The sequence below is a fragment of the Lates calcarifer genome, linkage group LG23 (genome assembly GCF_001640805.2).
Source record: "Lates calcarifer isolate ASB-BC8 linkage group LG23, TLL_Latcal_v3, whole genome shotgun sequence".
NCBI classification, from domain to species: domain Eukaryota; kingdom Metazoa; phylum Chordata; class Actinopteri; family Centropomidae; genus Lates; species Lates calcarifer.
This window is the reverse complement of record NC_066855.1, coordinates 8,212,686-8,240,651: the sequence shown is the minus strand read 5'-3', so window position 1 is coordinate 8,240,651 and position 27,966 is coordinate 8,212,686. Positions and strand designations below refer to the sequence as shown.

Here is a 27,966-nt window from a genome sequence, read left to right as displayed (position 1 = left end):
GCACTCACGCGCACTCACAGGCCAATCAAACACCTGATTAATTATACAGTGTGTATGTATATCAGAGACAAGTGCGAGCTAACTTCCAGACATGCCACTTGCAACGATCCTACGATGCCTTCTCAACTGCAGCTTAAGCCCAAATTCGCTAATTAAAAAATATAAATGATAAACAGCATGCATACTAATGACTTCTTAAATAATAAACCAATGTTATATCTGCAGTGGATTCTTGCAAAAATAACTCGAGATGTGTGGGATGATGCTCTGCAGGCCCAACTTCAGACCATTAGAAAAACTCATGTGAGTACTAGACATAATATTCAATACTGTGAGCTATAAAGGTAAAACATAGAAGACATATATGTGGAGTAATCCGCCTTTATATGCAATTATTTTAAGGAAGAAATCTCCATGACTAACGCATACTTTGAGGATCCCTTTGCGGCATACATACAATGTGTTTGATGTATGATTACTGTATTTCAAAATAAGACGTATGCTGTTCTTTAAAATCTATGCAGCATGCAGTTACTGACTGAGGTGTGGTGGAGAAAATATGCCACTTCTATTTTATCATGGCAGAAATATGGTAAAAATGAATATCACTGCATTTAGTTTCCCACTTTTAATACATAAATGGCAATGGTCCTATCTATGGATGCTGTACTTAATGTAATTAACATCCATGCAATATGAAATCACCAGCCCACGCACACATTTTTAATTAAGGCTGTTAAGAATATGCATGTTGATATTGATATCACGTTTGTAAACAGATAAGCAGGACTCTCTGCGAGTGTGCATGTGTGCATACGCATGTGTGTGTGGCTCAGTAAACATAAGGTGGTGCTGTCTTTAAGAGAGAGAGCCTGGAAAAGGGGTGATGTAATGTGTTCTCAGACAATGATGTCATCGACTGAGACACGGCAAGGATTTAAAGTGACAAAGGCATTTTCAGTGGCTCCATGTAATTCTGCATCAGGTCTCGTCAGAGAGCAGCACCTAAGCACGGAGAGGGGTGGGATGGGAGGGGTGGGGGCTTCATTGAGGAAAAAAAAAAACGCTTGGGGGGGGGTCGGGGGGTATGAAATGAGAACAAAACATAAATGTGTGCCTCTCGCATATTAAGCAGGAGTCGGTGTCTCAATATAGCACACAGCATGTTTATTAATCAGGATATTTGAGATACAAAACACGTTTAGTTACCGGGTCAGTCACAGGGTTATGTTGCCATCCATAAGCAGCTATCATCTATGATTTCTAAGTCATGTTAGGTATATTCGGAGAGGAATGAAAGAGTTAACCTCAAACTTCGTGCATGTATTTGACTGCAATGATACATAAGATATTTGGTGTTCAACTAACTGCAACAGCACTATACTTGCATTCATTGTGTTGATGAAATTTTCTTAAGACTGTTTTATGTGCATCCATTTCAAATCACATATTATGAATAATGGAAAAGTTCAAGTTTACCAAGGACTATGTCTATCTCTGATATTATATGTTCCCATTTTACCACCTCTACCTTCAAAGTTAGGCCCAGTTTCCTTCAATCACTTTAAGTCCTTCTCCTGGGACATTTTCCTTTACCATAAATCACTTAACTTAGTTCTTGTCTTTCCCAAGTTCGTTCATTAAGCTCCTTAAGACGTCACTGTTCTTGCTTCTACAAACTTGTCCTTATTACCGTTACTCGTGCCTTCCCAAAAGAGGCACTGCGAATCACACGCCCACCCTCATACACGGAGCTGGATGGAGCGATAGAGTTGCTGTCGCCTCGCTCTTGGGCTGTCTCTTTGTTCTCCTCACCTGAACTACTAGATTTCTTCAGCTCCTCAGATCTCTCTTGGTCCACCCTTCTATCTTCAGACTCTTTTGCCTGACTGTGTTCTTCTCTCGTCTTTGTACATTCATCCAGTTCCTGGTTAGAATCAGCATCCTGACCAGAAGCTCCATGATTAGTCTCTTGGACTTTTAACTGACTCTCTTGCCTTGAGGTGTCTTCATGTTCTTTTTGTTGGATCTCTTCATAAACACGTGTCTCTTTTGCTGGACTGGTATTTGAGGTATTTAACACTACTTTGTCCTGGGTTTCCATTGTTGAATCTTGGAGTTTGTTATCATTTGAGCAGCTGCTTTCATCAACATCAACTGGCAAACTTAGGCTAGAATTCTTGCTCTCTTGGTGAGGAGATCTCCCATCATTACTGGACGCACCATCTGGTAGAGTCTCAGTGATTAACAGCTCTTCGGCTTCTGGCCTAGATGACGTTTGGGCATTGGTATTCTCATCGTTCTTTGTTATGTCTGTGTCTGAGATACTGATGTCACATGCAATCTTATAGAAGAGTGAATGGTTCTCTTTCATTTTCTCCAAGCTTTGACACACAGTAGATGACATTTCACTGGAATCAGTCACGTCATCAGTGCATGCTGGTTGCTGCTCAATGTCTGTCATCTCCTCATTGCACAATGAGTCTATGCCAGGGATCTGCAAAGGTATGAACCCTTGCCACTGGTTTGTGGAGAGGAACCATTTGGTTCTCAGATCGGACGATGAAAAATTACTTTCATTATCATCAGCAGCAGGTTCTTCGACCTTTTTCTCCATCTTCAACCTTGCAACCCATGAATCCCTTGCCTCCGTCTTTTTGGTAGATGGTCATAGATGAGATATGATATGGCGAAGCTGGACGCTTGATTTTACTTTTGGCAACCCCTGTTCTTCTGCTGTGATCTTTGCGTTGTGGTTTGTCCCCAAACTTGGCTTGACTTTTAGATTTTTTAACATGGCCATCTCTTTCATCTTCATCCTGAGATGTTCCACTAGAAAGCTGAAGTTCTGCAGGAGTTTTTGTGTTACCCACACAGCTTCCAGAGCCATCATAAGATGGTTGGTCTTCATGGTCTGAAAACAGGGGCAGAGCAGACCCTGCCAGTAAGTTAATGCATAAGTGGTTGGAAGCAGATGCTTCCACTCATATAGAATTCTGTTGGTATTTTACTGTAATACCTATGCCCAGGAAAAGCTAGCTTCCTAAGCAAAAAAGGAACCTATTATGCTAATGCAACTGAAATCAATTAAACTGTAGCCTCGTTTTAGCTACATGATCTCAGTTCACCTCCTTAAGTAATTGATTTTTTATTGGGAAACACTGTACGTACCTGATTTCATTCCTTTGTTTTCGAGCTGTGTCAGGGGGCACCTGGTGAACTTCCTGCCCCTCCCCCCTGATTGGTAGTTGATTGTGTGTAGTAACATTCTCTCTGACTGCACTGATAGATAGATAGATAGATAGATAGATAGATAGATAGATAGATAGATAGATAGATAGATAGATAGATGAACAACAAATTTGTGAGATGCATCGTAAAGCATATATACATACATTTAAATACAAAATTACAAAAAATATTCCCACCTCCGTATAACTCTCTCCCGTATTCGTTCCACTCGTCGGAGTTTGGCCTCCCTCTGCTCAGGGGTCAGAGAGAGGTCAGGGTCCATGTCAGGGGTCAGGAGGGCAGAGGGTCGTTCCTCCGCCTGCTCAAGCAGTTTCACATTAGAATGCACACTACACCACAATGAACCTATCTTATGGGATAAATCAGTGCAATTAATCATGTTTAATACAGTGACGATAAATAGCAAGGAGCAAGCAAAGGAATTAACATTATTACTGATGCCATGAGAGTTAACCCCAATGTTCTGTTAAGGGTTGTAGAAACCATCTTTAACAGCTAGAAAGACTTAATATTGTTTTATTAATTTGATACTTAATGACTTTTCCTAATTTTATGAAAACTGCTTATAAAGATAATTTTGTTAGACTGAGACTAAGTTAGACTGAGATAAGATAATATCATCTATGATGGACAAGAAAGTGTTTGGTGTGGTATCATCTTTCTGTTGTGCTTTAATCATGTAACTCTTTTGCTTAATTTCATTTTTTTCTTACCCTGATGTCTGAGCTCAATCTTCCATTTCTTAAACCTGCATGGTCTCGAGCATGATTCCTTGAGTTGTCTGCAGACTCTTCTCTGCTCCCGTCAGGTCGTGACTCTTTCTTGGAAGACCTCAACACTCCTAGATGCTGCTGTCTACTCGTCTTTTTAACGGACTGATCCTGGTGCATTTCTGCTGAAGACCGGTTTTGATCGGGGCTCTCCAGCAGCAGACGCCTTGGTGGCTTATTCAACATTTTTTTACTCTGCTCAGCCAGTCTTTGCTGCATCTCAGGCTGGGATCTGCTCAGGCAGTGGTGTGTCAAGCTCAGCTGGGGGATCCTCAACGGAAACTCGCCGGGCCACAAGAGAGGATGGCAGTACAGCTGTAACAACTCGGGTCACCCTTAAAGGAAAGGGGGCCTGAGGAAATACCAAAATTGATTAGGAAATAGGTAAGTAATGCATAATGTTTAAGTATATTGGTATATAATATAATGTAGTGATTCAGTCGTTTATACTGAGGAATGATTTGGCAAACCTCCTCTCGTGTTTCTGAACTCTGACTCTGGGCACCTGGAGTGGGTATGGGTGGTTTCTTCTTATTAGTCAGCCTCTCTTGATTTCTCTTCATCCTCTCAATCTGCTCCTCTTCACTCATCTTCATCTTCTAGAAAAGATATAGGCTGTTTAGAATATGAGTCATTTATGAACCCTGGACCTCAGTATGCATGTAGAGAAGGTGAAGCAAGAAGCAGAGTCTATGATTTGCATATCAAAACACTGCTGCATAACAAATAGATCATTATAAGGGATGTGTGTTTGCATCTGTCTGTGCAGAGATGTAGGTGCACATGAGTAGATGTACAGCTGCTTCCATCTGTATGTTGGTATGTATGTGTGGATGCGAGAAAGGGGGGTTGGGTGGCAGAAATGAGAAGACTGAGCTACTGTGAGGTGATGCAGGCCTCTGCCTCCCCCTCTCGCCCATAATAGGCACTGCAACATGCCCTAATTGCAAGGAAGATGAGAGAAATCAAAGAATTGGAATTTGGCTGTGATTGCAATGAGGAAAAATCAGCTTTGACTGCTTCTAAATTTGGAGCGTTTTGGATCACGCCGCATACATCCAGATACAGTTAACCAGAAAACAGAAAATTATGAAGAACCAAACCTTGGTTGATTGGTTGGTTGCATCTGGTGGGTTCCACTTTGAGCCAGGGTGAGATTCTGAGGAAATGAAATGAAAATATAGGAAAGGGGAGGAGAGGGATATAAGGTGGAGGAGAATGAGTGGGAGGAGATGGTGACAGGAAGAAAGAGAAATAGGAAATATGAGGGTGGCAGACAAAACAAAGCCACTGGGGACAAACAACAAGATTTATCCTTTTGCATAAAAGACATATTAAAGCTGTTTAATATTAGATGAGTCAGAAAATATTCATTTTCTGCCCACTGTATTAATATCACTCCTTTTATGTATTCTATTTGTATTGAGTATATCTGTGCCAACCGGATGCGTCTCTCTGTGCTTTCACATTAAGGAAATCAGGCTGGCTGTTCCCTCTTCTGTGTACAGGATCAACAGCATGGCTGTAGATTCCCTGAAATGTAAGCACATAAAAACATGAAAACATCTTCAAACCTGATGATGTCTGACATAAATAATGTCAACATTTCCTACCTCATATGGTGACTCTGTGTAGCCATGGCCTTGGTCCCTGCTCTGGAGGCTTTCTAGTAGCTCTTGGGGTAACGCTGGGCGGACTGGTGGCTCTTGTTCCACATCCTGTTGGAATCAGTGACAAGGAATGTAATAAAACACTATGTGTCTCAACATATTTTCGAGATGTAGAATCAAGGCAGAAAATGTTCAAGGAATTTTTGACCTGTACAGATCCTGCTGTTCTGTCATCACAGTACGATATATTTTTACTGACTCAAGATGGCTAATATCATGAATACTCCAAGGACATTACAGTATGTCACAAATGATGTTGGCACGCTGTAAGAAAGCAGTTGTAGGACTCGAAAATCTGGTCAGCAGATGCCAGCAGATTGATTTAACCTTTGCCTTTAGTGGACAACAATTCCATGTTTGTTCCCTAAGAGGACAGCAAACGTCAGGGGTCACTGACAAAAGAACAATGGACAGGAGTCGTACCACTGGCAGTCCACTCTGCAGCCTCTCTGTGGGAGAGCCAGGGGATCCAGGATGTGGGGCCGCTGGCTGGAACACTGAGGGGGAGACGGAAAAGGTCACAGCATTGTTGACACTGTTCATGTATTGTCAGGTTTCATGTGCACAAACAAAATGAATTGGACAACTTTGCACGTTGGCGGCCCCAAATGGCAGCTGGGGGTAATTGTTTCAATTTCCTCAAGATCACAAAGACAAAACCGAGATATACTATGCAGTCTGCAGTGTGGCATCAGTACACTGTTCAGGCATAAGGCTTAAATTTCTTATTGGCTGCTGGAGGTGAAGGTGATGAAGAGGTTTAAATTTTTTTTAATTCACTCTGAAGTTGTGATTCACTATTTCCTGTGTGAAGAGACGATTTTTGCTGAGCTGAGAGGCTCTTCGGTAATGAAGCCTTGTGCATTAGGCTGATAGGATGGCTGTATTTTTGCATATAATATTGCCTGGTCTAGCTTGTATTAATTCACTTAGCTGCATCTGTTCGCTCATCCAGGAACTGTTTAGCAATCCATCCATTCATCCATGACCATATGTGAAATATGCATATATAACAGTAATAGTGTGTTGTATAATATTGCATTGTTAAATAGAAGGTATTCATTTAAAAACAAAGGATGAATGATGACACCACCACAACACATTAAATCAACCAAAACTGTCATACTCCTACAGGAAGAGCTACAGACTAAACATTACAACAGGAGGAGCTGATCCTTACTGTGGTGTCTCTGTAGTCCCAGTAAGAGGCGGAAATGATCCCGGTTGACCTTCAGTCCAGAGAGGATGTCCTCCATCATCCACAGCTCTCTCTGAGCCTGAGACTGCTCCTGATAAGAAAGAAACAAAGGATTTTCTTCATGAAATATAAAAGAACACTTTTGACTTGCAGGTGAATGGTCAAACACTACGAACACAAACACGCACAAACGAGGATGCCCTTATTTGTTTTTTTTTTATTCTTATCTCCTTTAAGGGCAAGCATTCATACAAGTACAGAGGCTTTGGGATATGATGCTGTAAACATGCATATTATTTTTATTTGTATAAAGTTTTGTAATTTATAAAATACCTGTGGCATTCCAAAGTTACAGATGTGCTGAAGGTGTGAGCGTATAACAGACAGTTCACTTTCCATTCTCTCATATTGGCTCCAGACCCTCTCCATTTCCTGAAGAAAAATATAGACAGACTTATAAACAACAAATAATCCATTATCAATTAAAAAGGAAACAAGGATCCCAGATTTCTATTAAAATTGAAAGATAGTAGCATTATTTGTTTCATATGGGTTCACTTCTACCTGAGTTTTTACGTACCAATGATACGTCACACATTCTGGCCCGGATTGTGACCAGTTCTTCCTGGAGCAAAGCCTTCTGGGTCAATGCCTCCTCCTGGGCCCGGGGCCCCTGGCTCTGCCACTCCTCCAGCTGCAGTCTGGATACCTCTAATGCACAATGGACACTATCCTGTAAAAGAACACAATTTGAGACTCAGTCACAGTATTTACCAGAACAGACAGAACACAGAGTTATAAATGAGGCATCTCAGTGTGTTTTCATTGGCTGGGTGCAACTGTAACCATTCAGTTACTGACCTTATCCATTTGCAGCTGGGCCAGTTCTACAGACAGTGACTGTAGCAGCTTGTCACACCCACACAACCTTGTCAACACAGCCTGAGAAGGGGAAATCAAAATCTAACTCATTTCCACTCAGAGAGAAGCATCTAATAAAATGATAAATGACTGCACCACTCTACTCCACACACAGAAAGGTTAAGAATACTCACATCTGCATCACTTTCAAGAGGTCTCATCGGTGGGGTTTCCCTCGAATCAGGCTTTTGAGCCTGAAAAGCATCAAGGTCACAATTTTGTTAAATAGTACTTTAAAATAAACAGAAGTGTTTTCCTGATCTCAAGCCTTTGATATACATTCAGAAATCTGTTTTTGCAAAATACTTCTTAATCTTTTTAAATGAAATCCTTTGTGCTCACCACAGTTCACATATTAACATATTTATGGTACTGTGTGTAGGTTAATGCTTGAATGCTTGAGTGTTAATGCTGGAATGTTAAGACTGAGCTGTCTTTCAGAAGAGCACAGTACAAGCTTCGGCGCTGTGGCTGAGACAGAGACACTACAGCCATGTCGCAAATCTGAGTGAAAATTAATAAAACATACTTACATAAGACACACTTGTAATTTAGCGAACAGTAGCTTCATGCAATAGTCATTACATGAAGCATAATCATGGCAGTACTCATCACAATACAGACAAATCACAGTTAATTAGATTTAATATCTTCAGATACAACAGCACAATTAAAAACAATAAGAATAATTATAGCACAATAAATGATTTATTAGTCACAAATAAAAACTAACACTGCAAATATTAGTGACAATACAAAACAGTGACATGAACATAAAACAAGTCAGTGACATACACATAACAGAACAGGACAATATGCGTTAGAGTTCCTCTGTTAAAAGCCTGCACAGTTAGAGAACGCTACAACACAAACAGTTTTTTTTAAGGCGACATAACACAAATATAAAACACCACAACACGTGACAGCTTTGAAGTTGTTCCATACAAGGCGCCATAGGAACACACAGAGCAGCAGAGCGGGCTGTACCATAGCTGGCGGTAGCACACAAACAGACAAATGGCTGCGGTGATGGTGGTGATGGTGGTGGTGGTGATGTGGTGGTGGGTGCGGAGCGTGTGCGGCCCTCGATGAGGGGGGCAAAGGGGGCAGTAAGTCTGCATGCGCCCCTGTAGAGTAGCTCTGAAGGAAAAGACAGCATGTAGATAACATCGAGTGAGAAAACATGGCATTAAAAATACAAGAGTGAAATCCAAATTACAATAGCTCAATACTCGATTTGGTAGGTTTAACTACACAACAGTGGGTATTTACTTCTTTAATCAGTAGGTGTGTTGTGCTGCACACTTGCATGGGTGCTCTGCTGTAAAGTTATGTTCATTACTATACTATACTAATATAATTACCTTTCCTAAAGGTCTTCTCCCACTCGGGACATGATGGACTGAACCATATGTAGGCGTAGGCTGTAAACAATGAAAAAGATAAAGTGCGAGTAACATGAGTTGTTTGGTGAGAAAAAATAAAAGGGGCTCACAGTTCTTAAAAAGTGACCAACATGAGACCAAGAATCTCATGTTGTTTTTGTGCTCCTGTGTGGAGTAAATGGAACAAATACACATATCTATTTCTAAATATACAGTATATTAATAAACAATCATGTGACATTGCTTCATTTTAGTCAAATTAAAATTAAAAATCTGTGCATTCAAGACACCTTACTATTGATATTAATGAACCCAATCCATTGTAATTTTTCCAAAGTCAAGATAAACCAAACACATCCTGACCTTGCTTAGGTTTTGCCATCTCTCTGAGACTGGAGTGGTAGGAGTGGATTTGAACTCCAGGTTAGGTGAGGCAGGTGCATAGTACAGGGTCTGTGGCACCATGACCGGGTCGTCCTGAGGTCGAATGTCAACCCTCCCCACTGGCGTATGAGGTCGTGACCCCAGCTGACCTCTGGAGGTCAAAGAACCTGTTCCCATGATTTCTGTCTGCATGGGTGGCGTGTTTTGGCTGGGAAGAGAATCCTCCTCTTGATTGGGACCGTAAGCTCTTCTTCTGCTGAATTCAGGGGGGCTGGGTGTTCTGTTTGAAGGGCTGTGAAGACATCAGAGAAAACAGAACAAAATGCTGCAAGCAGGGACCTTCCTCAGGTGATTTTTTTCTCCTCCCTTTCAGTAAACCCCTGGGATTTTAATATTTGCCATTCACACACTGACAACCTGCTGTTTCTCTGACGCACACTCCGCCTCCCCCTCTGCTCCAAGTGTGACGTCCCCATCCTCCCGCCGCTGAGCTGACTCGGTTCACTCAGAGTCCTGCTGACGTGCCTGTGCTTTTGGGAGGAACCCTCTCCATCGGAGGGGGATTTAGGGAAGTCCACCGATTCACTGCTGCCACCTATCTGTGTGAAATCCTGATAACTTGAGCAGCGCCTGAAAGGATCAGAGATGCAGTAAAAAAATGCTATTGTGACAACATCTGATTATGATTATATAACACCTTATGCCCACAGTTAGTGTGCTGTACCTGTTCATGGAGCTCTCTGGCTCCATTGCAGCGGACTGGCTGAGGGCTCGGACCCAACCCAACATATCCTCCTGAGTGTCAGCGCTGAAGAAATAAGAACGCATTCCCTGGTGCACCACCTAGTTTTACAGAGATCATTCACAGTGTTACACGATTACTAATCCCCTCATAGAGGATCAATGGCCATTAATTGTTTTCAAATGTACTAGAGCTCAGCAAAAGAATCATGTTTCAGATGATACTTTTCAGTCTAGTTCAAGGCTGAATTAAAGTTACTGAATAAACAGAGAGACCACAGAAAAAAGGCTTGTACAACAGTTAAACTAAATGAAGATACCTTGAAGGTGAACTTTCTGTTCTTGCATTCGCGCGGTGTACAGAACAGGATTTTGTAGCTCGGGAGCGGGATGCTGCCAAGCACAGACTCTTCTCTGCTGTCTGATGATGGGAGAGAAGTGAACGAAAAGAGAACAAAAGATTGCTGTACATCCAGAGCACATGAACAGACAATAGTGCTGGGGTACAAGCTGTTCTCCTTCACCTTTATAGTAAAACAGACAGTAGTTGGAGAGGACAAACCATCTTCTCTTCCACAGCTTCAAACCAGAACTATCCTGCAGAAGGAAGATTAATTAGTTTAACCCAGTCACACACTCTTCTACATGCAATAATTAAGGTACAAAATGTTCAGTAGATGTTTGGAAAATTACTTTTTTGTTGAGCCATCCTCTAATGACCACAGGACAGTTGGGGTCCCTCTTGGCAGCCTGGCACCTTTTCCCAAATGTTTGCACCTTTCCATCACTTTCCTGTTATCCAGAGAGATAACACATTTGTATGCAGTAACAGCTCCACAGGAAGTCATCTGCATGCGCATATAACTATGTGCAAACTGGAAAACAGACCTTCATGACTGGGAAGTAGGAAATTGTGGCCACACTGGATGCTTGGCTTACTCTGTCCTGATCATCCATTCTGCAGAGAAGAGGATTCATAGAGAGGCTACGGGTGAAAACCACCGGATATAAATGAGAAGGAGGTGAGAATGAGAGGATGATATACAGCAGAGAAAGGGAAAGAGTCGCAAACCTATGTCAGCCATGTCACAGCTGCTGACAACTGTTGCACCGCTAAAGGACAGGTACTTGTTTTATTAAAAACATTTAGATTAATTTAAATTAAAAAAAATGCCTGCCTGTACTGCCAACTTAAACCACATATTGTTGACATGCAGGTGTCTTTATGAGTAAGAAAATAAGTCAGAATTATTCAGGGTACAAACACAAAAAAGTGCACAAGTATTATAGTTTACCACAATCTATGAGAAACCTCTTTAATGCCATGAAAATCTCAAAAAATATGAATACACTACACAGCAAGTACTAAACAACAGCTCCCTGTATTGTAGCTGTCTGCTTACACATTTGAATGAACTAGCTGAGTCTGGTTAGTGTGGCTAAGATATGAGGCCTTACCAATACAGTCTGAAATAGAATCTCTCTCTGTAGTAGCAGTCAGTCACTCCCATGAAAAGTACCCAGTAACCTCCAAGCGCACATATGCCACATTCTTGTATAGTTGAGATTTTTTCCCTTGTCAACTGTTCATTCTCTCAGAGACTTGGTGTTGTGCTCTCCCTACTTCCAGTGAAACTCTCCCACCATTCTATTCTGGGCCATAACGGGGCCAGTGCGCGCATCCCCACCACGAAACTGACAGGTGACAGCTGCGTCGCCGTGGTAGCAGGGAGGGGCCCGGGACAGTGTGAAAACCAATCTGGCAGCAGGGACGGGGCTGGTATGACAGACAAGATTTGGAATGTGTCCCAAAGCTGCAGAACTGCAGCATGGACTGCTGAGGACGGAAAAGCAAAGTAAAAGAGTGTGGTGCCGGCCCGAGGAAGTAAAGCGGCGTGGTAAAGGCAAATGTGTAGGGAGGGAGGTGGAGCTCACTGTGTCAGAGGTTTGTGTTTTTCTGTGGAGTCATGCTGTCTCATTGGGATTCATTGTTATAGTGGTTCTGTACCTCAGGTCACACGGTAACATGTTTCTTGCATCTACTTAATGTTTTATATGATAAACTTTAACTTACTACATAAAATTATTATTATTAAAATGTGTATTCTCTTATACAGTTAAAATTCATGTTTTCATTTAGCATACAGTTTAAGTAACTTGATGCTGGGTAAATATTTTCTGATGTGCAGTATATATACGTTTTTGTAATTCTATTATAGCTTTGCATTTCCTAATAATGAAATGTATCCGCTTATATTCCTTATGTATATCCCTTTCATTTTCTATGCTGTCTGAAACTACTTTCTTACTGTATTTATGGACGTATTTAGAAAAGAGAAACATTTCTTCAGTGTTAATCTCTTATACAACTATATAAAGTATCATCATCTATGATTATACCTTCCCTTAAATTTCTATTCTATGCTAAGCTATTACTGTATTTGCATTTTATATTTATGCATACATGTATGTACAATATATATGTTATGCTTAACAACTGAAAACAGTTCTTATTTAGATTTTAAAACTGATCTTCAGCTTCTTAAAGTTCCACCTGCTGTAGCTTCCATATCTAAGCTTCATTTTACAGCTTATCCAAACTGTAGAGTTATTGTTGACCTCCACGAGACAACAAAAGCGATGAACTTGAAGATAAAAATTCATGAGAAACATCTCACACGCAGCCTCCACAAGCACTCGTGGGTGACCCTGAGCTTTGACATGGTTTAGCACCCACAATCTATGTCAGTATCAACCACAATCCCCTACTAGTGAGACACGGAGTAAATGAGGAAACAATCAAGTCTTTGTAGGAGATGAGAGGAGAGACCAACAACTTCATAGCCACTGGGGGTTATGTGGGTGTTGTGAAATATTTGGAAAATCTCCTTCTTAATCAGTGGGGGTCACTTGCTCTGGGAGGAGAAGGCTTAAAATGCTAAAGAGGGATGGATGGGAGGACAAACAGTGGGTTTGTGTACCACACAGAGTGTGCTTTGTGGCGCCCAAGGACTCTGGAGCATCATGTGAAGTTGGACGCAGAGCATGTTGAATGGATCGGCTGGGGGGGGGGCATCCCCCCTCGCCATCAACAAAAACATTTGCAAGTCTCTTATATTCTCATGCCTTTTAATGTCAACAAAATCGTGACAATACTTTTGACCTTGGTTGGTAAAGTTGTGACGTACGCTGCCGTCCCAGCTACACACTTGACTGCCTGGGAAGATCTCCTAATGAGGACATGGGACTGCTGTATGCAGCATATTTCACACGGCTGTGGGCAGTAAAGTTGGGCTTTAGGAGACATAAAAGTTGCTGGGTAAATACAGCTGGTTCATCACAGCTTGGCAAAGCTGAGAGAAAGTCCCCCAGTGAGCCTGTTATATTTCAGCCACAGATAATGCTTCACATCAGCCACGCTGCTTCACAATACTGTTAACCTTGAGCAACAGTAGTCATTTTGTTCAATGAATGGAAAATAACTAAACTGATTAAACGAATGGAAATATAGAATTAATTATGCAATACTGAAATACGCTCAAACATCCCTCTGAAACAGTGGTGTTTAACAGTTCAAAATTTCATGAGACATAATAGTCATAATAAAGATGCCATATTACATTACCTGACTAATTGTGTCCGCCTGTTGGCTACTTTAAGCTCCATCACTTGGCACGCTTCCTCACAGCATCTCCCCAGGCTTGGCTGCCCTCTTCCTGGCCACCGCAAGCTCCTGTTGCCCAAACAGTCACAACACTCTCCTGCTTCACTCCTCGTACGTGTGAATCTCCCTCTCTGTTTCTCACCGTTTCGCTCCCTTTTTCGGGCTTGTAGCAGCAGCAGCAGCAGAAGCGGCAGCGTTTGTCCGGTTATCTACCTACGCTGTGTGTTAACACTCCTCCTCTAACAGTGCACTCTCTGTGCGCCCCTTCTCTCTCTCACCCCCCTTCTTCTTCTTCTCCTCCTTCTTCTTCTTCTTCTTCTTCTTCTTCTCCTCCAGTGTCCCTCCCTCTCACCCTGCCCCTGACAGCTTCTCTTTAGCTGAGTGTGGGTTTGTGACTTAGGAATTTACAAAAAACAGCTGTTCTCTCATTCTTCTGCTCTGCCCTTTGCATTATTTGCATTTCATCTCTCAACCCTCTGGATCAAGCTTTATGACAATTAAAGAATTAGATGCCAGTCTTGAATTATCACTCTTAATAAAGGCTCAACTATTCAGAGTATGAACAGCTGAGTGCAAAGGCCTGAAAGTTTTGTTTCACAGCAGCAGAAAAACAATCCAAAATATTAAAAGTACAAAGAAACTAAACTAATAAAGCCTCGACAAAGTTACAGTTTATTGAAAAGTACATCCTAAAGTCTATCATCAACATATCTAATGTAGTATTTAAATATCAGACATAATCCCATTGTCTTGTAATTACTCTGTCTAGACTTTAAAGGTTTCCGCAATTAGGCAAAAGCATTTTCCCAGATGGTACGTTCTTATTTAGGTTTCCTGCTGCACTGAGTCAGCGTCTTGTGGAGTTTTTCTTCAAATATTCTCAGGATAGAAACTGAAGTATGCGCTGCTGCACTTGTCTTGCACGCGGTACACAGGAAAGATGGTGCTCGACTAATCCAGCTGTAAGAAAACAGGTGTACAGTGCTTTAAGGTGAGAGGAGTGAGAGCTTTTCTAGTCATGAATAATATCCAAAAAAAAAAAAAAAAAAAAAATCTAGACAGAAAGAAAAAAGCACTCAGAGGAAAAGTGAAAGCTGATACTCAGCAGCGCGGGCCACTACACATGCCTCAGGAGAGCTGGCATTATTGCTGTACAAGAGGAAGATATCAAAGGCATTTTAAGTGCTGTTAAGAAGAGGGAAGATAAGAGAAAAGTCAAGTCTAAAATTGGATAGCAGCCCAAAGGCCTGGCTGGTTGACAGAATGCTATTCAAATGAATGACTATCATAACAAACACCCAAGTCTTTTGCTTTTGTTGCACAGAATCCTGAATCCTTGAAACACAATGCACTGAAGGTATAGCTCAAAACACTCAACCCATTGCTCAAATAGTAATCATGCCATCTTATAATTAGGATCTCACATGTCCAGGCCATTTGTTTTCAACCAGGAGGGTCATGACCTCAGATACCCAGGATGTCCAGTTCTCGCAGGGGGACGCATCAGCCTGCCTCCAGATATTTACAACCCCTCCCATTTAGCATGCTTCACAATCAGCCCTGTTGACTGACAGCTGCGTGGCTACTTGTTATCCCCTGTTACACACTAAACAACCTGTGGGGCGCTCTCGTTCAGGAAGCAGGAGCAGTGGTTTCAAAGCTCATGGGAAATGTGGTTCCTGACAGAAGACACTAAGCTGGTGCCATAGAATAACAGTACACATTAACCTGCAATATATGAAGCCCCAAAGTGTTTAGTATTAAATAGTTAGGAGATTTTATAATAAATAATCATAGGAATTAATTCTATAAAATATTAATACATTATTAAAACTCAACCAAATATTATGAAAAGCTATTTCATTACAGTAATTTCTATTTCAAAATGTCATCTTTCATGACAATGGAAGTGTCATCTGTGCCTGCCTCCTTAATTTTTAGCCAGTCACGTGTCCCCATGGCTGGCTTGCCAACTGCCAGCCGAAGCTGTGCTGCTAGCTACAGTACGTGGCTCCTGCTGACTGAAGGGAATGACAAGGGAGACTGTCTTTCCACTCTCCTCAGAAGTGTGCCTCTTTGTCTGAGGAATATCTTTATAATCAGGGTCACTCAGCTGCTGCTAACTCTGGCTCTCCTAATAGTCCAGTTTAAAAGCCATCCAGCTATGACAGCTGGCTAGGTAGCATATGTAGCTTTGTTAAATTAAATAAAAGGAGAGGTTGGTTGCTGGTATTGTGTTTGTATTGACATCCAGAAGTAACTGCTGAGCCTTGCTAAAAGAAGCAGGAGGCTTGTGATTGGTAAAGTGAGCTAATGACAGTGCTAATGCTATACAGTGTGACATTATAGAATAAAAAGTGACTTAATAATGTTGTAATTGTTGTTTTTGAACAATTTGGAGTTCTGAAGGAATGCTGTCCTTATAATGATATTCTCACAAAAAGACACCCAAAAGATCAATCTGTGTACAGACTAATTTTTTCCTTCTCTACGCAAGTGTGTTCAGGCACTTTCAAAATGATCATTTGTAGTCCTCAGTCTATAGCAGATTTCTGGTATTATGTATTGCAAGTTAAAAATATTCATTGTAAATATTTTGATGCAGTTATGATACGACTGATTAGTCTACAAATGATATGTAAGATGAAGAAATGGAATTATATATTATAAAAAGTCAGAATATTTGTAGTTTTTCATTTGAGTCATCATTAATGAAAAATGAACATTAATCTGATTTTCTGTACCAACTCCCTGTTTTTTGGCTTGTGTTGTACAGACAGCAAAAATCCACCAGGTGGCAGTGTTTAATAATGACGATGCACAGTACAGCTTGTACTAGGATTTCTAACGTAAAGAAAAAAAAATTGAAATCAAGATTCAAAGCAGTAGGTGCTGAATATCAAATTGGCTTAAATTCATCAGGCACAGTCAAATCTCCATCACAAAGCCAAACAAGCAACATATAACACAAACATATTCGTCACTCAGGTGATTTGATCTAGACACTGCAGTCATCTACTCTAGCCGGAACCACTCAGAGCAGAGCAGAGCTGGACAACACTACCTGATACTCTCACATGGGTGTGTGAGTGTGAGGAGGGCAAAGACAACCAGAAACAGATTAGGTTATGACAAATATTTGAAATACAATGCACTCACAGGTGAACTAACAGCACAGAAATACTGGTGTCTCTCAGTATTATCCTCATGGATTAAAGGCACAATCTGCGATCCACTGTGATGTGATCCACAGTCTTAATTACACACTGAAACTAGTTACTGCATTGAAATTTGTTGTAATTAATTACTATAATAATTGCTAGCACCAGACACCTCAGCACATCTTGCACTGTTCTTGATAATGTTAAACATACAGTATGTTTCCATCAGTAATTTAACTGTACTTTTGATGATTTACTGGAATTAAGACTTATATTAAGTATTATGAGGATTAAAAATAAACAAAATGCAGAATGTTAATTCTTATTTATATTTACCTAACACTACTGTTATGTAAATGAGGAAACAGTTTATATTTGAGGTTAAACAGACCACCAACTGAATAATTTGGTCAGTTTTCACTATCGTAGAACTCTCTCCCTTCAATACAGTTAGTTTTAAATGACACAGATGATGTCAAAAGCAAATAGACAAACAAAAAAAGGTGCAACAATAAACCATAACCAGGCCATGACCCAGTAGTGTCATCTATGGACTACGTGGCCTAGATTGGTATTTGTAATTGTATATATATATGTATGTATGCATGTATGTGTGTGTGTGTGTGTGTGTGTGTGTGTGTGTGTGTGCGCGTGTGTGTTTACATATATGTACGTGTGTGTACAGGCAAAGAAAACTGATGCGCCCACCAAGTCATGTTAGACTGTAGACAGTTTGAATGTGGGCTGGCGGCTACATGACAGTAAATCTGCTGGGACCAATAGTGTCAGAATAAATGAGTGCTGCATATCATCGATAGGGTCATGTTGGACCAGATGGGAATAATATCATGGGAGTGCCCTGAGTAGGTGTAATTTAGAGCCAGCTACTGAATGCAACTCATCAAGTTGCTACACAAGTGTTCACATGAAGCATAAATTCTGTTTCATGAGAGGAGACTGGCATGTGGGCAACAGAGGAAAACAAAAATTTTTTATGATGTAATGCTGTTATGAAATTATTTTTTCAAATGTTGGTGCACAAAGAAGACTAAAACCTGCTTTGCTTTACTGTATTTGGAATTTCTGTTTGTATTCAGAGTTCGTATTGTGTGCGAAGTAGTGTAATGTGGGGCACTCTCCACTGCATTCCATTCTATGTGTAATGCTATTTATATGTCACTTATATAAACTATTCCACTTTGCTCATGACATAAGCTTAAGGTTACCAGTCATTCACATGTCAAGCTCACACATCCAGACACAAGCACGTAAGGCAATGGCACTCTGGGTGTGATTATTCTTGGATCGTGGTCTCCGGTTTTGTTTGCTTAGGTCCACGATGGATGTTTGTACCTGTCATAAAGGTTTAACTACCAGGCTTACTGACTGTAAATTCTCACTTGCACTCATCACAGGAACCCTGCATAAATCATGCTGGTCACACATGTACTTCAGCAGTTATATATACATTAAGTTATGTAGCTATATCTTTGTTTGTTTATCATTGGAGTAACAAATGTTGTTTATATATTATTTAGAAATGAATGAGGTGTACAGTATTTTGAAGATGTTTATGAGCTGTGGCAACCTCTATTACAGTGTAAAAATATTCATCAACTGTCCCACTGGAAATTTGCACTTTAAGATGCTACATGTGAGAATGGGCCTCAAATACCCACAGTACCTTGCTAAGATTAACTTTACAATCAGTTTTACAGCAAATAAATGTATCATCACACTGATCTCCACGAGTGGGTCAAAATTGACCTGAATGTAAACATAGTGATAAATCATGTGTTGATTATATTTTTAATCTCAGAAAACGTAACTGCTTTACAAAGCATTACATTTTTCTGGCAACTTGTGGGTGTGGGTGAATGACATACTAAACTAGTTCTTTGTTTACACATTAAGCAGTTATGGTCCATCACACCAGAGACCAGGGTTCCTGTCCAGTTTGTAGTTAGGTCTAGGCAACAAAAGCACTTTGGTTAAGGTTAGTGAAAGATCATGGTTTTGTTTAAATTTATCTACTGACCTTAACCAAGTGCTGTGCGTGCCTTTACATAGTCATGAGAAATAAATAAATAAGTTTAATAATGCTGGAAGCACTACAAGTTGATATTTTACTGTTACAAAAAAGGAAAATTGATGTCCATGTACACAAATCAGTACATTTCATGGCTACTTCACAAACTGGCATGACACTGGGCTGTAAATTTAAATTAGTTTCAAATTAGTGCTGAGTGTTAAGAAAAAAATGAGAATGTTGTGAATTTGGTGCTGAGCATCTGCCAGCTGTGGCAAATACCATCGCTATGAGAGTGAACCAAAACAGTGAAGTCATGGCCAAACAGCTAAACAATGAGCTGGAACCTGCTATAAAGTTCCATAAGGCTGAGAGAAGCCTCAGAGTCAGGTGGTAATTCTCATCACATTGCCACGTTGTTTGCACATTCTTATTTGATACATTATTATAAAATGTTGATTATTGCCACTTCAGGCTGTTTATTTTTGACCCACTTAAAAGAGGGTTGGTTGGTTGAGGTCTTTGTACATGTCTGTATAACTTTATTTACATGTCTGTACAAGTTTCCCAAGTTGTCTCAGACAGACATGACCTTCATTGCACAGTAAAGACAGTATTAAATACTGGTATGCTCATGTGAGGCCCACCATCAAGGCTCTTCTTGGAGCTTGTTAAATAAGGTTGCGTGATGCATTGGGCCTCCAGGAGTGTGAATGTTTTGTCTTTGTGGGTGTGCCCCACTTTTAGTTCCAGTAAAGCTCATGCTTAAGGTGTGAAAGCGGCGGGAGTTGAGCCCACCTGTCAAAGTAGGAAAGTGATCTTCAAGCTGGTACCTCTCACATATCAAAGTGAGCCCCCTTCACCCAGCGGGGAGTGATTCTCACTCCTTCTTCTTTACTCAGCTAAATCCAGACAGGATAGATACTGTGAGCACTTAACAGTGTGCAACCTTATCTGAGCAACACAAAAAGCCTTTCACCCATTATGGATAGAAAAACGAGAAGCTGTAAATGTGGTCAAGCGCTAATCTCATTTTAAATGGTTATCAGTAGAAAATGTGCATGAAATTCAGTGGATTTTGATGTTTTTATCTGTATGGGAGAGTTCTGCAATGTGGAAGCAGTACCTAAAGAAGTAAAGTATTTACTTAAAACTAAGTCTGTAGAATCATAAATTATTTTTAAAAAGCAAGGGAGAATATTTTGATTTAAATATATATTTTATTTCTGATTTCATAAAGTTGCATGACACAGAGTTCACAAATATCATTATCAGTACATAAATATTAATTTTTAAGTGATTAATAACTGGAACTAGGCACACAATACACAATAAAGGTGTATCAGACTAAGAAGTAGACAAAAATAGAAAAATATTTGCCATCTGTAAATAGTTTTTTGCCAGGAGCAGCTGGTGGTGATGGTCGCTTGCTAAAAGTTTCTGCCGTCATTGTATTTACAATACAAGAAAGTTAGAATATGTCCTCTAAGCAGCACCACTACCAGGGCAGCGTGGACTCTATAGTGATTGGAAAATCGAGACAGGCTGGATGAGGTTTGGGCTAGCTGTTTAGCATGCTAACTTCAGTAGAGGAAAAGAAGTGACAGAACTAAAAGCAAAACAATGCCATTGTTTTCCACTGCTGGAGACAGCTCTTGGCAAGTAAAGGAATGAAGTTTGATGCTTGACTCAAGTTTTCTCTAGACTGGTAGGTAATCTACTGTTGATGCCAACATTGGCTATGTCGTAACAGCAAAACATACAAATAGCTCCTAACTCTAAGTATATATATAAAATGTGTTTTACCAAGTCCCAAAGAGAATAGCACTGATGCATATTTGATTAATGTATGTAGTTTTAATATATGTGACTAAAATCTATTTTAGGAGTTAAATTAGAATTATAGCAATATGTGAATAAAACATTAGCCACTCCTGTCAAGACCTGACTGCTCAATAGATAGATTTGTTCACTTTTAGCTACAGCTGTTCATTCTATTTTCCTCAGTATCCTGCATGAGGACTCAATTCCCATCCAGAAACCTGGAAGAATCTTCTTCTCAATAGTAGTCTTAACTTTATACAACAGCTTAACCTCCCTCTCTGCTCCTTCACCAGTTACAGCATAAAAGTTTATAATCCCTGCAGGCTGGTCGACGTAAACTCCAATTGTGGAGTAAAATGGGACATTGTTTATGTCCTTGTTTACACCATTGAACCAAATCTGGAAACGCGTCCCTGACCAACAAAGACCCCAGGACTCATCATTCTCTCCCAGGCCACTAGGCCCAGAATTTGCCCTCCTTCCTGCTCCTTCATAGGTAGCTCCAATTACCACCCACCCTGAGGTTTCTACCTCCCAGTAAGCCCTCATGTTCCAGATGCCTTCTTTGCACAACACCTTTGAAGAAAATAAGACAAAAGGAGGAAATAAAATCAAATATGTTTTTCAAGCAGATAGCCCATAAATGTATCTGTACTATTTTCCGACTTACCTGTGGAGAGTACTCGTATCTCTCTGGTCTATCCAGGACAGGACAAACCTCCTCAGTTCTACGACACACCTTAGACCCATTTTCAGAAATCCACAACATCTTGTTGGCAGTCTTATCATCCAAAGACAAATTAATCCAGTCTACAGGGGAAAATGAAACCGTAATAGTTAAAAAAAAAAAAAAAAAAAAAAAACTATCAGTAAATCCTGTACAAAATATTGGACATTGAATTATTTGAGAGACACAATTTGCTCGTACGCTGGATGAGCTCAGCTCTGCTTGTTGGCTCTGGGATACCCGGCACATAAACTGATACTTTTTCTGCAAGCAAAGGAAACAGGCATAAATACAAAGAGAACAAATGCTCATACAAGCAAACACACGCTTCGGATCCATTACCTGCATTTGTCTTCTCATTCTTCTTGGATTTCATTTTCTTCCCTAAAAATGAAAAGGCCAAAGGTTAAACTGCATGAAGAGTTTCACATAACCATCAAGGTATTCCTATGTTTTTGACATTAATCATGAGTGAAACCATTAATATGACAAATGTATGTCAAGAAGTAACATGAGAATAACATGTCTAACGGCAGCAAAATTACAATTGTGGTATGTCATGCATTTTCAGCGCTGTAAATATATGGGGAATTTGAGAAATATGAACATTACAATTTGTGTACCATTCTGAGAATACTAAATAATGAAACCTAATAACAACCATCTCTGCAACTGATAAATATGCTAAGGATAAGATGATAATACATTATATGTTGGGTTAAATGCAATGGTCTTTTCATATTAAATGTAATGATTTTACACAACATTGTACAAAAATGGTTTTACCTGGTTTGGTAGTCTCTGAGAGGATTACTGCAGAATTAGGTCTACTGGGCATCTTCAGGTCACGTACTAATAATCCACGTCCAGGCACTTCAAATTCTTTGATTCGTCCAAAGTAAAAGGGCAAAGTCTTCGTCCTCCACTTGACTTTTATACTCTCAGTGAAGATGAAGCAAGGGGGCTAAAAGAGTGTCTGAAGAAGGTGTTGGGGTCAGTGGAGCAGCTTGTCAGCAGGGGGTCATCAGGGTGTGTGCACTTGACTTTGACATATGGATTTAAGTGACACCAACAGACACTTGACACCCCCGAAACTTGAGGAGTCTGTTTAAAAAAGCAAGAAGATGGGTACAAACATGATTGAAAGTAAAATTCAGAAACTGGTCTTGTCAGTGTTGTCAGCATGAGTAGGACAGGCAGAAGCAGAATCCACCAGATACCTCAGTACCTGAACAAAAAAGATTTTGAACTATACACAATGCACCAACCCACCCTGCGTCATAAAACTTATGTGAACTGACGTGACAGATAATGATCTATGGTTCACATGATCCATCTATTTTTAATTCCTACACCTACCAAGACTCTGTGTTCGTGTAAAGTGAGTTACCAATTCTTGCATCAAGGGCATCAACATTTATTTAAAAAGCAAAACCATGTTTTGAAATAGAAATAGAATTTCTTATTGCAGCATCTCTCACATTTATCCTCAAGTTGAAAGCTAAAATCAGAAACTGTCTCCAGATGTACAGATACAAGGAGAAGTACATGAGCAAAAGTGGGGCTCATTACGCACATATAGTACATAATGCTAAGAGCCCATCTTGCGAGCTTCCGCAAAACACTTGTACTTTACAGGTTGACTTATAAAGGAAATGAATACTTTTTTGCTGCTGTCATGTTAGTATTCAGATCAACAAACCAAGACAAATGCGTGTAACGCAGTGTTTCATTTATTTTTTAAACTTTTGCATATTTTCACATTCTGCATACAAACATACCAAACCAGATAACACTATACATCCTTGGCGAGCAATAACAATGGAGAAATAAAAATATATATATATATTTATAAATATATATCAGTATAAACCTTGAGTGGTCCTGTGGTTTCAGTAAAGTCCAAAAGAGTGGAGGGTCAAAGGTGAATCCCTACCTGATTGCACTTTGATCCCTTTACTTAAATTCACTAAACCATTTACTATACATGTATATCTAATGTAGACTAATGTTTTAATTGCTAAATATTCCTATGACATGGAAGACAAATGTTGGTGATGACCATTTTGGTGTCTTCTTGTCATTTTATGTTTAAAGCTGCCATATTGGTAGCTTTATTACAGTAGGATGAGATGGTTTTACTCTTCTCTCAGCCACAGTTCAGCTCATGATCACTGACTTTTAGATATAATCATATAATATCGACCCAGTCGTTTATTCCTCCTTCTTTATGAGCAAACAGTGGGATTGTGTCCCCACCCAGAAACCTGGTATCATTTTCTCTGTAAAGGAGGCCTTAACTTGGTGTAAAAGTTTAACCTCCTTAACTCCTGCGCCCTCCTCTCCCTCCTTCACCTCCTCCACAGCATAGTAATTAAGGATACCAGCAGGCTGATCAAGGTACACACCGATTACAGAGCACTTTGGAATCTCAGAGATCTCTGTACTCCTGCCATTGTGCCAGGCATGATAGCTGGAGCCACTCCAGCCAAGACCCCAGGACTCCTCGTTCTCTCCCAGGCCACATGATCCGTCGCAATTCCTCCTTCCTGCTCGTTCGTAGGCGACCCCGACCACAACCCACCCTGAATACTCCACCTCCCAGTAGCCTCGGAAGCCCAGGATGTCTTCCTTGCAAAGAACCTTGTGGAATGTGAATGAGAATGACAGCTTAATTTAGAGGTAATCTAACATAACCTGTGATTTATTATAGCTGCCACTAAGAAGAATTTAGAGTAGCCTCGCTTTCTCAAGTTTGCAATGCCACACCAGTTGGCTGAGGAATAAATAAACACAGGGGACAGCCCTCTGGTCCATAACACTGTTGCTTGTGTTTTACAATCGCATCAAACTCCACCAGCTTTAGCATGGCAGTGACATGTTCATGGCACCCCTGTATCATTTTACACCATCTTTCTTGAATGTGGCAAATCAGGGGACAGTACATTCTAAATACTGTAATCTCAGACCAAAATAATAATTGCATCTTCATACTGTACCTGTGGAGCATACTCATATCTTTCTGGCCTGTCCAAGACGGGACAAGTGACATCATCAGTCATACGAGCTACTTTAGCACCGCCCTCTGTGATCCAGAGCATCTTATTGGCTGTCTTGTCATCCATGGAAAGGTTGATCCAGTCTGTAAAAGAAACAGGAAGAAATGATGATTTTAGGAACAATCACATTTGGACCAAATTGTGAAATTGTAAAAACAAGTTTAAGTGCACAAATCTCACGTTTGACTAGATCAGCTCTGCATTTCGGTTCAGGGATATCTGGCTCGTAGGCTGGGATCTTCTCTGAGGAGTGACAGAGCAAAATCAGTGAAGTATCAGATGAGAAGAGCCATTTAAAACTATTTAAAAACCAAATACTGTGATCAAGCCTTTTGCAAGGCGACTCTCTTACCTGCGGCTGAGTTTCCAGCTTTCACTTTTTTTGCTACAAGAAAAAAAAATAAAAATGTGTTTTCACCAGAGCATCCAACATAGCCGGCTGTTTTAAATACTATAGGCTACAGTATGTATGTGTCAGGTGTGTCTCAACAGGCGATGAAGTGTGCCTCTGCAAAACAGTGTATACTTAGAAAACCATCTGCCTCCGTCAGATCAACACATCAGCAACTGCATGCTTTCTGGAGCCAGTGGTTGATTCATGCCGGGGGGCTGGAATTACCAAGACACCCCACATGCTGCAGGGTCGGCTTTTAGTCACACAAGAGCACAGCGTGATGCTCTGAGCAGTTTATCAGATGAGAGCAGGGACATAATCTGCTCCCACAAATCAGATAAAGTTGGGGATGAAGATCTATCATTTTAAATTTAGCCTCAAATCCAAAGTGGCTGTATTGCAATAGAGTTAATAAAGATAACGAATTGCAACACATGCAACTTGTTGTATCTTTGAAGTCAATAATGTAGGGACATTAATACTCAATAAAAAGAGCTGTTAAGAATCTGGAAAATAATTAGAAGTCTGCCAGCATTTAGATTACAGGCAGTAGTATTATGTCACAACTTTCCTTGAAGTGATTATCATAAATCATTGTTACGTAACAGGTTCAGCCCTACTGCCAGCTTCGTAACTAATATGCTGGTATCATGTATAAGCAATGCAGTCTCCAATTTTCTGTGAAGGATGGAGATCAGGAGGAAGAGACACTTAATCCCCACAGCATTAAGATGTCAGCATCGGCTCTCATAAGTGATGTGTTTTATTTATGCCAACAACCAATGTCACCTCCCAAATAAACTATCTATTTCATTCACACATCCAAATCAGCTCAGAACACGGGTGAGATTTAATTTGGCGAGTGTAAAAAGTAGCGAAATACAAATACAGCAGTGGAGGTTTCGCATGGCAGTGTACTGCATTAGCTGAGACAAAAAGTTCAAGGTGAGGCCGCTCTTTCCCGGCGCATGTAAAGCCACTCGTCATCATTATTCACATTTTTGAAACTTAACGGTTATTTTTACACCATGCAGTATGCGTGTCACGTCTAAATGAGCTGATGTTTATCTCTCGGTTGACTTGGGAGGCTGAGAGGGACCATGCGAAAATGTTAAGCCACCTGTCTGGATATAGCACAAGGTGATGAAAATAACTGCTTTGTTTAGGCTCATTACAACCTGACACCATACAAAATATTTAAGCTTAAGCTAAACCCCCACTGTGGCAATCTATACAGAGCTTGTTAGTCAAGTCATGATGGGATTTTTTTTTTTTTTGATAATGTTTGATACTGCAGCTGTTTCAGTGGTAAAAATATAAACATTAATGGCGTGAAGAAGTACATTTTTTTAAATACTACCTTGCTTTGTTTTATGTTGGCAAAATGCTGGATTCTCATGATAAAAAAGCAATTATACTGAAATTCTCTTAGTAACAGCAAATGCAAGCTAGTTGTAAGACTGTAGACTTCTTCATACCAACTGTACAGTAGCCACACATTTTCAAGACTGGCTTATGTTGAATACATATAGTCCAGATTGTGAATTAACGCAGATGTTGACCCTTGCTCCCAAGCAACCATTACACACTGCCTCATAATGATGAGCACAAAATCAGTTGAGAGTTACTGCATTTTCCACACAGACATAAACGCAAGTGACCCATTCTATTAGGATCTGACTCCAAAGATAATAAAAGGCCTCACTACAGTAGAGTGAGGATATTAAATTTACATTACAAGTACATTCAAAGTATTGTTTATAATGTAATAGATGTAATATATTGAATTAGATACGCCAACAGATGCATGCTGCAATATTATCAAAATGGTTAATTTGACAGAAAAGGGGATGACGCTTGAAATATTCTAAAAATCGAAATGGTTGTTCACAAATGATTGAAATTTTGCAAGCAAGTTATTAAGTCATTGATGATAAATTGTGTGAAATAAAGAAAATGAAGTTCACCTTTATCTGACTTCCGGGTGTCAGAAATGATTCTTGTTGTAGTAGGCATCTTGATTCCGGCTTCAGGTTGGATTAACTGTTTAAGCTGCTGCAGTGAACCTGTCTCAGCCTGATGTCACTGGTCTCTCTGAGAATGATGAGTCTCTGTTGGCTCCACGTGTGTGACACCTTAATGCCACTCTTATATACCTTTAATGCCGGACAGAGGTGAAGGGATCAGAGCCGGTGGCGTGGACATGAGCATGAGATGGGACTTGCCAATAGGAAGTGGGGGGAGGCAAGAGGCTTGTAATAGGAGCTGTGTATGTATGTTTTTCCTTAAAAAGGTTAGATGTGTGCTTGGGTGTCAGCAGGACACCTCCTGTCACAGAGTAATCCCCACCCTTTTCTCTCTACATCAATACCACTGATCTCTTCACATTGCAGAGTGACAGCACTGATGCATTGACAGTGGATGGGATGCACACACACATGAATTCTAAGTATGCTGCTGCAAAGATTTAAATCTGCATGGCAGAGTTCCTGGTGTTAGACGTCAAACAGTGCGAGATCCAACAGGTGCAAATGTACATATATCATGTAGCTTTATTCACAATTTGAGTGTAACAAGTAAGCATGGGTATTATATAAGAGAAATTATCAATGTTATGTAATAACTACCACAAAACTTATAAACCCTGCATTCACCTACTTCTATTTTAAAATAACTTCACAATAAAATATCCATCTATAGAATTATTCAAAAGCATGATACAAGCAGGACACTGATATCATGATAGCATAGCCATTAATATGTCAACTAAGTATATATTAAATAACA

The 27,966-nt window shown here is 40.2% G+C and overlaps 3 protein-coding genes across 7 annotated transcripts; all 3 read right to left on the bottom strand.

Annotated features, from left to right (window-relative positions):
* Positions 1 to 1,146: 1,146 nt before the first annotated feature.
* si:ch211-234p6.5 (pleckstrin homology domain-containing family A member 4) lies at positions 1,147 to 14,318 on the bottom strand. 5 transcript variants are annotated; one of them, XM_051066531.1, is made up of 23 exons: positions 13,947 to 14,318; positions 11,210 to 11,279; positions 11,015 to 11,113; positions 10,846 to 10,918; positions 10,642 to 10,742; positions 10,305 to 10,423; positions 9,998 to 10,210; positions 9,560 to 9,872; positions 9,176 to 9,235; positions 8,799 to 8,951; positions 7,946 to 8,005; positions 7,752 to 7,832; positions 7,471 to 7,623; positions 7,224 to 7,322; positions 6,873 to 6,981; positions 6,116 to 6,189; positions 5,636 to 5,740; positions 5,465 to 5,555; positions 5,126 to 5,181; positions 4,493 to 4,618; positions 3,966 to 4,374; positions 3,429 to 3,550; positions 1,147 to 3,282 (listed from the first exon to the last, which is right to left on the bottom strand). In XM_051066531.1, the coding sequence occupies exons 1-21, from the start codon at positions 13,985 to 13,987 to the stop codon at positions 4,243 to 4,245; spliced, it is 2,328 nt and encodes a 775-aa protein (XP_050922488.1). In that variant the 5' UTR covers positions 13,988 to 14,318; the 3' UTR covers positions 1,147 to 3,282; positions 3,429 to 3,550; positions 3,966 to 4,242. The 5 variants fall into 5 exon arrangements, with proteins under 5 accessions (XP_050922488.1, XP_050922486.1, XP_050922487.1 ...); XM_051066529.1 differs by having other exon boundaries at positions 4,493 to 4,621; positions 13,947 to 14,316; XM_051066530.1 differs by having other exon boundaries at positions 1,147 to 3,277; positions 4,493 to 4,621; positions 13,947 to 14,316.
* Positions 14,319 to 20,488: 6,170 nt separating this feature from the next.
* On the bottom strand, positions 20,489 to 22,106 carry LOC108886815 (tripartite motif-containing protein 16-like protein). Its single transcript, XM_018681867.2, has 4 exons — positions 22,069 to 22,106; positions 21,928 to 21,990; positions 21,670 to 21,809; positions 20,489 to 21,575 (listed from the first exon to the last, which is right to left on the bottom strand). Exons 1-4 carry the CDS (start codon positions 22,100 to 22,102, stop codon positions 21,165 to 21,167), a joined length of 648 nt encoding a protein of 215 aa, XP_018537383.2. The 5' UTR covers positions 22,103 to 22,106; the 3' UTR covers positions 20,489 to 21,164.
* A 1,317-nt stretch (positions 22,107 to 23,423) lies between these two features.
* On the bottom strand, positions 23,424 to 27,393 carry LOC108886814 (stonustoxin subunit beta). The gene is made up of 5 exons (XM_018681866.2): positions 27,147 to 27,393; positions 25,138 to 25,170; positions 24,966 to 25,028; positions 24,726 to 24,868; positions 23,424 to 24,369 (listed from the first exon to the last, which is right to left on the bottom strand). The coding sequence occupies exons 1-5, from the start codon at positions 27,193 to 27,195 to the stop codon at positions 23,941 to 23,943; spliced, it is 717 nt and encodes a 238-aa protein (XP_018537382.1). The 5' UTR covers positions 27,196 to 27,393; the 3' UTR covers positions 23,424 to 23,940.
* Positions 27,394 to 27,966: the final 573 nt, after the last annotated feature.